This window comes from Acomys russatus, chromosome 9, assembly GCF_903995435.1.
Source record: "Acomys russatus chromosome 9, mAcoRus1.1, whole genome shotgun sequence".
Classification (NCBI taxonomy): Eukaryota; Metazoa; Chordata; class Mammalia; order Rodentia; family Muridae; genus Acomys; species Acomys russatus.
Genome location: NC_067145.1, coordinates 1,303,358 through 1,312,549, shown reverse-complemented (window position 1 = coordinate 1,312,549; position 9,192 = coordinate 1,303,358). Strand labels below are relative to the sequence as shown.

General features: G+C 41.1%; 1 protein-coding gene across 1 annotated transcript in view; it reads left to right on the top strand.

Moving 5' to 3' along the window:
- The first annotated feature begins 3,644 nt into the window (after window positions 1-3,644).
- C7 (complement C7) overlaps window positions 3,645-9,192 on the top strand; it is a 62,758-nt gene continuing 57,210 nt past the window's right edge. Inside the window, exons 1-2 of the mRNA XM_051150920.1 lie at window positions 3,645-3,812; window positions 8,427-8,482. Coding sequence (XP_051006877.1) covers window positions 3,807-3,812; window positions 8,427-8,482 — 62 coding nt within the window. The 5' untranslated portion in view covers window positions 3,645-3,806. The remainder of the gene's footprint in view (window positions 3,813-8,426; window positions 8,483-9,192) is intronic.

The following is a 9,192-nucleotide window of genomic DNA, read 5'->3' as shown; positions in this document are numbered from 1 at the left end:
TTTTTTCTGAAACCTTCCTTTGGACAAAGCACTGTCTGGCAGCCACTTATTTTCAAGCCATTCACACAGTGACACATGAATGGGGAAAAGATACCACCCGGAGTACTTATTAGCTTAACAAGCTCCTGCTTGTTTAGGAAGATTAGCTGGCTCCTGAGAGGCTTAGCCCCGAGACAGATGCTCTTGTTTTATTTTAGGGCCCAGAACCTCATGCCACTAGAGGATGCTATTGCTTCTTCACTCCACTCCCTGGCAAATTCAGTTCTGACCTAACAGTCTCAGTACAAAAGAGGAGGCTTTATTCTTTCCAACTAAGTTTGTTCTTCTCAAACTCCCAAAGGCAGCTGAATCTATTGGCATTGAATTATTCCAGTTTTGTTCCCCAATCAATAAAATGATTAGTAAATGAAACAGGCATACCAAACCATTTTCTTCAAATAGAACACGCACGCACGCACACACGCACACACGCACATGGTCCTTGTAGGTATTTGTGGTAGAACAAAACAGTGTCCTGGTATCACGAGTGGCCTCAATGTTTCCCCAGGAGAAGTGCATGTTGTCAGATCCCAGAGAAGTGAGTAGAAATGGGAAAGGGCTGCTGGGAGACAGAAATGAGGAAGTGCTGTGCTCTTGTTAACCTCTCCCTGGTCTGGCAAAAACCTGCTTTTCCTTTTTACGGATTCATTTTAGTTCAGATGCTATTTACCAAAAATGCATATGTACTAATCTTGCTAGAAACACGAATGTGGGGAATGTCGAGTGAACTTGGGAAGTTCTGGGTTAAAGAAGTTCAATGAAAGTATTGCTCTTTGCAAGACTTTCAGACATATACTTTATAATGCACGGTGAGTACAAACCTGGGTGTTTTCTGGGAACAGATGCTGTGATGAATGTGGGATGAATGTTTAGCCTCAGGGGACATCTGGCACCAGGAGACGTTTTGACTGTCATGACCAGCTGACATCCCAACAGGGCCAAGGCTGCTGCCTAACACTGCCCCATTCCACATGAAAATGCCTCTTCCTCTGAGAACTAAGTATGACATCACCAGGCCCCTAAGGTCGGGATCTTGGAAGCTTCTCAATTCAACTTAATTTTATGTACCTACATTATTATTTAGCCACAGTTTTTTTTTTCTCTCCTTCTAGAATTCTGTGGCAAGAAGGTTGGAAAATGCTGCCTTAAGTTTACCAACAAGTGTATGTTCCTGAGGCAGCTTGATGTTTCTTTGTGTCCTTTCCCTCTGACCTCCATTTCTCATTGCCGATTGGCTTTTCTGTGGAAGTTTCTCTGAACTGGCTTATGGCATTCTTTCCTTCTACATCCTTTTGTTTAGTTATTTCTATAACCTCTCTTTCTTGCAGTTGTGTGTGTGTGTGTGTGTGTGTGTGTATGTCTGTGTGTTTATTTCTTGTTCCCGAAATGAGATATATCTTGTGCCTTAAGATTCACTAAAACCAGTTGCCAGAAGATTCTGTGACTCCAGCTGGGGTTTTTCACACCAGTAGCTCCACCTACATAAACGGGTTGACATTGGCCTTTTCGAAGACATCCCCATTGGCAGGAATATACTGGGTGCTTTCCCAGAGCACAAATGTCCCTCTTTAATATCACTTCTTTCTCCGGGACTCGCTATTTCCTTCCTCATTAGGTTGCTGTTAATTCTTGCTCTTCTCGGAGTCAGACTTGAAATCCTGTTTAGTCATGGACCCCCAAGGCTCTTCCTAGACTTTTTGTCTATCTTCTTAAGGCTTTGTCTTTTTTTTTTTCTTTTTTTTAAACTGAAACATTCCAAGCTGTGCTTTCAATTCCTCTCCTTCATGCACACACCTCCACTGTTCGGTTCCTTTTGATTCATAGTTTCAGTTCTTCCTTAAAAGCGTTCTGTGTGCTAGTTTCCAACTGACGTGTGGAAAAGTCCACGGAGATTAGGCTGCCAGCCAATAGTGCAGACCCCATCTGTGTTTAAACTCTTGTCCTAATGGTTTGCCTGCTGGAATTCCAAACAGATGAACACTCATGTGACATTGTTACAGCCACATTAAAGGTCCATTGAGGGAAAGCTATTTCCTTCTGGTCAAGAGAATGGAATCTGTGGCCTAGGGCGTAAACCTAACATTGCAGAAGGCATTGTTCAATCACGTGGCTTAGGAAGGTAGATTCATCTAACACCAGGCTGAAGAGATGGATAGGGTATTTATCCCTTCAATGACGTAATACACTTTCCCTTCCCACAATTCCACCCTCTGTGAGGCTGGCTGCTAACGTGCCATCGTGTGGTTCTGTTAGGCCTGTCTGTCCTTCTGAATCCTAACTCAGAAAGGTGTGACATTTCCTTTTTCTTCTCTTCCGTCTCAGATGCTGCCAGAGATGCTTCTTCCAGGACCATTACAAAGGAAGCAGTGAGCTCCACATCACAGCGGAACCAGGGTGACACATCTTATAAGTCAGCTTCTCTAAAAAAGCTGAATCAGACTTGGAGAGATGGCTCAGCAGTTAAGAGAACTCACTGCTCTTGCACAGGACATGGGTTCAGTTCCCAGCAACCTCATGGTGTGACTCACAACCATCCATAACTCTAGCTCAAGGGATCCTAATGCCTTCTTCTGCCCTTTTAGGGTACCAGGCATGCACATGGTACCCATATATACATGCAAACACTCAGACACATGGAATAAAATAACTCTTAAAAAAAAGAAAACTGAAAACCGGCCATCAAGATGGTAAAGGGGCTTGCTGAAAATCTGAGTTTGAGTCTCAGAACTCACACAGTAGAAGAGACAACCTTCTCATCCTTTGACTTCCACATGTAAGCTTTGGTCCCCCAAATACTTTTTTGTGACTAATCTGTGTGAGTTAAAAACAAACAAACAAACAAACAAAAACAAAGTGACACTGTTATGCTCTGTTTTGTTTCCAGAAAAATTCCACTCTAGAACATCCGATTTACTTTTTATAGACAGAAGTACATCCAGATCTATTACAGCTTAAATTCATCCTCCAAAAGTCCCTGTGTTAAAAATTTAATACCCATCATCCATCAGTAGCATGCGGAGGTAGGGCCTCTATAGGTAAGATGAGGTCATGAGAACAGGGTTCCTGTGTTAAGCATTAGTGGTTTTTATGTTCCTTGTGTTACCACACTTAGGATGTTTTACCACGTGAGTCCCTTGTGTCATGATGCATAAAGACAAGCTGTTACTAAATGCTACCTGGGTGCTGGCACCATGCTTTTGGACTTCCTAGTTCTCAGAACTATGAGACGAGCACACTTCTATATTTTAAAGGTCTCAGTCCCAAGTATTTTGGTTATAAAAACAGAAAATGGACTAAGAACTCTCCTTTACAAAGCAGTCTCAACGTTTGCTTTATAACACCCCTTAAGAGAATTCTGAAAACACACTCTCAGTTCAGTAGATTAAAATAGCAAAGAGGCTTTAGCCCTTGCTGTACAAAGTCTTCTTTGGTTGGAAATCACTTAAATGCTGAACTGAAGACATTTACCGTCTTTCTTGATTAACAGATGCATTTCCCAGAAGCATATCTGTGACTTCCAAATGGCCCCAGCTGGCTGCAACGAGGGCCTGTGTAACTGACAAAGTGCATCTGGCCTCAAGGCACAGATCAAGTGCAGAGCCAGGCCCTCTCTGGCGCAGGAGATTCCTGTTGAGTCTTAGTCCTGTTGGCTTTATAAACGAGAGGAAAAAGAGTCTGGAGCGGGAGAGGCTGCAGGGAGACAAAGGCCTGTCTGTCTTTACAGATGACATTTTCTTGTTCTCTTCTGCCCTGAATGTTTCCAAAGCATGCAGGTAAGATGACAACTTATGATTTAGATACTTCAAGGCATCTCAAAGGAGGTCATATTTAACCGGAAGAAATCAAATGAAGAGAAAGATGTGAAAAATGCAGAGGGAAAAGGTTTGAAAAACATTCCTATCTAAATAAACTTTTAATAGTTCAGCCAAAGTGAATCACTTTTCCTTATTTTGAAGTTAAATTGTAGTCTGGAAGGGCTGGGAAAAGGGAATTGATAGAAATGTTTATGGAGGTCCTGAGAAGGCAGTAAAGACACGCAGTAGGACTGTTTTTCTTATTATTTTTGACTATTGTTATTTTTAAGGCAAAAGTTTTCTCCGTTTTAATTTTGGGCCTTGCAGTGAGGTTCTGATGAGATGATATAAGAGCTTTATAGAAAGCTGAATTTGTAGCTTTGGAAACTCAGAACTCAGAACCTTGGGTGAAAAGGCCAGGACTGTGAGGGTAGGCATAACCTAAGTACAAGTGGTGAAGATATGGGTTTATCAAACACACATGTGGGACAAACATGAAATAATCAAATAGTCTTAAGAAGTTACTGTGCAATCAAAGACCAGAGATAGAAATCATCATTATAGGATGAAATTCTAGGATGGAAAAACAAGTTGGAATTGCTATTATAATTTGTGTGTTCACATGGATGTGTGTAGGGCAGAGGGTGTCCTCCTCAGCCCCTGCTGCCCTGGAATGTGCTCTGTAGACCTGGTCAGGCTGGCCTAGAATTCACAGAGATCTGCTTGCCTCTGTCTCCCAAATGCTGGGATTAAAGGTGTGTCCACCCATGGTTTAGCTCGTTCCTTTCTTTTTTGAGATAAGGTTTCTCACTAAGCCTACTCTAGTATGGCTAGATTGGCTGGTTAGCAAACCCCATGGCTCCTCTTGTCTCTGCCTTCCCGGTGCTGGGATCATAAGCATCTATTGCTGTGCTTGACTTTTTGTGTGGATGTGTGTGTGTGTGTGTGTGTGTGTGTGTGTGCGCGCGCACACACACACACACAGTGAGATGGGGGTAGGATACTCTTAACAAGCACCATGACCACCAGAGTGTCTCATTATGGTAGGTAAGAAGGAAATTTGGTTCAATGCAACACAATAGCCAAGGCTGGTTCTAACTTTAAGAATCTGACAGTGGATAGTTAATTTTAGGTATATTTAAGCATAGCACAATTTGGAAACAAGTTTCCTGGTGATAATGAGCTCAGCTCTGTGTGCTTAAGACATGATTACCTTCAAATTCTTGTAAAATACAAGTGACATCTTCCATTAAGATAGGTTCTATAGATTAACTAAGGAAGCAGGCTCAAGGCAAGCAGTGCTTATGGTTAGGGTCTAGGAGAGTAGTGCTGTAGGTTGACAGAGATAAACAGGGTCAAGATAAGTGTCAGGCTATTAACCACATCTCTTCCCAGCCTTCTGGGTGGGGAATGGCGTATACATCTCTCTCTTTGAAGAGACAGCCATGTGTGTTTAACATTCCCGGATTCTCCAGTGCTTCTCTGTGAGTACAAGGATTGAAGTGCTTCCTACAGACGCTGAGGATCAAGCTCAGATCCTTATGCTTGCACAGCAAGGGCCATTACCAATTGAGCCATCTTTCTGGACCCAGTATTATTACTGCAGATTGGATATTTACAATAAAAATGTTGTATTATTGTACTGGGGGAACAATGGAGCCGCTCTGCCAGCTACGGGCCTGCCCCACAGCCACTGTGCTGCCCAATTGTTGTACAGAATCTATGCTCACTAGTGAGACTGGAGGAGACCAAGATGTGGATCTTCAGGAACCTTTGAATTAAATGGGAAAATGTTAAACATAAATTGCAAAGTTGACGCATTTAAAAGCTACAACCTTGCAACATCAAGGAAGCTTACAAATTTAGATTTACAGTGTAATTTGGTACTTGTTTTGCTATGCCTTGTAGATTCCTTTAACAAATCAGAACACTCATTAGCTCACAAAGGAATATGATATGCTTGTTAAAGTCACCTAGCTAACTCGTTTTTTCCCAATATTTGTATTAACTGCCAATCAATTTCCTTCTTTCTTTTATGGTGAGACATCTTAATAATTGCTTTATGTTTAAAATGTGCTTCATAGCCATTGATTTATGACATTTTAATGCTGTGAAAATAAATACATTTTCCCCTTAAAAGTAAATTTTTCTTAAAATTAAAATTGGGTGGTAGGATGTCCACAACTGAAGCAATAGTTTCACTCCAAGAAGTATGCAGAGTTTCTGCCTGTACTTCAAAGCAGATGATATTTACATTCTTAGAGTAAACCTGAGAGGCATGCTTTTGTGATATGTTTTTAACAAGGAAGACACAGGAAAGCCTGGAGCTATCAAAAAGCAGAAGCGATCTCCATGTCTGGCATTTAAAAAGGAAATGATCTTTGACCCCCTTCTCCATCCATGTTAGGTAAACTCAGAAGAATGACTCCAGAATTCTCCCTTGGTTCTCTCAGTGTCACTTGAATGGGAGGTGACTTGTGGCTGAGCTGTTGAAGAATAGGTTCAGAGCCAGGGAACTTCCCTAGTTACAGGTCAGCAATGTAGTCTACCCTCTCAGGTCTGAGTTCAGCCCAGAATCAGTGAAACCAGGGAACGGTCTGTGTGACAATGTCACAGATCAGCAAGTCAGCTAGAATACACTAGTGTTCATTCGGGGATGAAAAATAGAGAAAAGAACTGAAGGTGCTGCATGTCCTGCTGAGTGTCATGCGCACGGTTGGTTCATTCCCTGTTTTTTAATGTGGCGGATTCTAAACCGATTATTTATAGTCAGTTTATGCACAAGACTGCTCTGTTTTCCATATGTATTATTCTCTTCTTCAAGGACAGGGAGACAAATTGCTCCCACTTTAGGGACTGTCTAGTTTTCTGTTTAAAAGTACCCTGACAAAAGTGACATGAGGAAGAAAGGGTTTATTTTAGCTCTCAGTACAAGATGCGGTCCTTTTTGGGGCAAAGTCAAGGCTGCAGCAGCTGGTCACACGAGGTCTGTGGTCAGAAGAGATCAGTGAATAAATGTTGATGCTTAGTTCATTTTCTCCATTTCTACAATCCGGGATCCCCTGGGAATGGTCTTTCCAATATTGTTTTATTCAGAGTGCTCCACTGCCTAGATATTCATCCTAGGCACTCATGTCTAAGCATCTTCCTTTCAGTTACAAAGCGCTACTTGTTTATCTCTGCCCCCTATTTGTCTGCAAATCTGGCCTGTGAAGCATGGCACACACACACACACACACACACACACACACACACACACGCACGCACGCACGCACGCACGCACGCACGCACGCACGCACGCACGCACGCATGCACACGCACAGGCAGATGCACATGCACACACGCCTGCACGTGTTGTGTAAAAATCTGCGCAGTCTACTAACGTTCCTCTTATGCGCATGTGTCCAGCGCTGACCACTCGGGATTGGATAACTCATGAGGTACGCTTTTTTTTCTTTTCAAAGTTTTTCTGTTTCTTCTTTTTAATTCAAACTGTGACAATGACTAAACATCTTCTCACTCATTCTAATGTATGTTTTCCTATAACTTTCACATTTATTGTTTCTTACTTCTTTGTACAACTTTGCCCAACAGACTGCTTCATTTAATGCACCCAGGAAATCACTTCTTTTTTAAAAAAAAAATTTAGTAATTTATTCAGATTACAACTCAACTGTTATCCCATGACTTGTATCCTCCCCTTCCTCCCTCCGCGATTCTCCCTTTCTCAGCAGCCATCTCTTGTCCTTGCTCCTCATTTAGGGTCTTGTGAGACTCCCCTTGTCATGTTAGCATCACTTTGAGATTCCACAGGTGCCACTCCCCTTTCTCACAGCAGGCATCCTGTTCTTCATCCCATCAATCTTCCTGTCACCTCTTCTACCATGTTCCTGAGCCTTACACGTAGGGCTTGCATTGCAGCTGTATCAGTTGGGGCAGGTACCCCACAGTCGATTCTCGTTCCTTCTTTTTACTTCTGTGAGTTCAGCATTTTTAGAAAACATTTATAAATGCAGTTTATCCTGTTTTTGAACTCGGTTTACTTCATTTAACACAATACCTTCTAAGTTCATATGTGTTGTTGCAAGCAGGAACTTCTCTTAAGACTCAGTGGTATTCAATTGTGTGTGTTTTCCCCTCCTCACACTGGCTCTCCTGGGGTCAACTACAGTATTATGCAAATTAGGTGAGCACCAGTAAACTACGTTTCTAATCTCCTCTTACTAAATTTTCCTTAATTCTTTCATCCAATGATGAACACTGTAGGATTTCTTGTCTTAGCTATTGTGACTAATACTGCAATAAATATGGGTATGAAACTATCTTTTTTTTATGGCATACCAGTTTCATTGTGATATATAGCCAGTAGTGGGACTGCAAGATCATATGGTAGTTCTATTTTTAAGTCTTTTTTGAAGAACATTCAAGCTTCTATTTAAAGCACAATCTCAAAAAGAAAAGTCATTTATCTTTTATATGGTTCTTCTACTTATATTCTTCCAACCCACAAATCCATACTTAAGTGAATGTACTTGTTTTTAACTCATTAAGCAAATGAAAGCTAAAGTAATATATTATTGTTTTCCTTTCTAGGCAACAAGCTTATTAATTTTGGTGGGATTTATAACGGAGTTTCAAATCTTCTCGAGGTAAGAATACTTTGGATTTTCTGTGTAACTTTAAAAATGTAAAAAAGTGATACATTCTTTTGAATGGTTTAACTTTTACATAACAGATTGGGTGTGTTTATACACCTCATACTTCCATGTTTTCCGAAAATATAATAATAATAATGCTTTATTCTATTTAAAATTTTTCCTTTTAAGAAAGAAACAAAGACAAAAATATCTCATGGTTTTTATTCTACTTACAGGGTTTTACCTTAGTTCAGAAAGCTGCAGCACACACAGAGTGATATTTGATCTTTTTAGTTTTTGCTTTGTTTTGTTTTTTTCAAGACAGGGTTTCTCAGTGTAGCCTTGGCTGTCCTGGGCTTGCTTTGGAGACCAGGTTGGCCTCAAACTCATAGAGATCCACCTGTCTCTGCCTCCTGAGTGCTGGCATTAAAGACGTGCGCCACCACCACCTGGCATGATATTTGATCTTTAAATTTAGTTCTTGCTAAGCATTTTCTGGGTTTTAAAGGTTGAGGGTATTTTGTTTTAATTTTAAATGAAATAGTTGTATTGGTTCCTGAAGACTTGATAAAAGCCAGCATCATTTATAGCCATTTCCTTGTTTTATTCTCATTGTTGGAGTGATAGAAACAGGCCAGTTTCCTTGATGGAACCATTAGAATACTTATCAAGAGCTGAGCAAGACCTGGGGGCACAAAGAATGAGATGCCATGTAGAGTCCA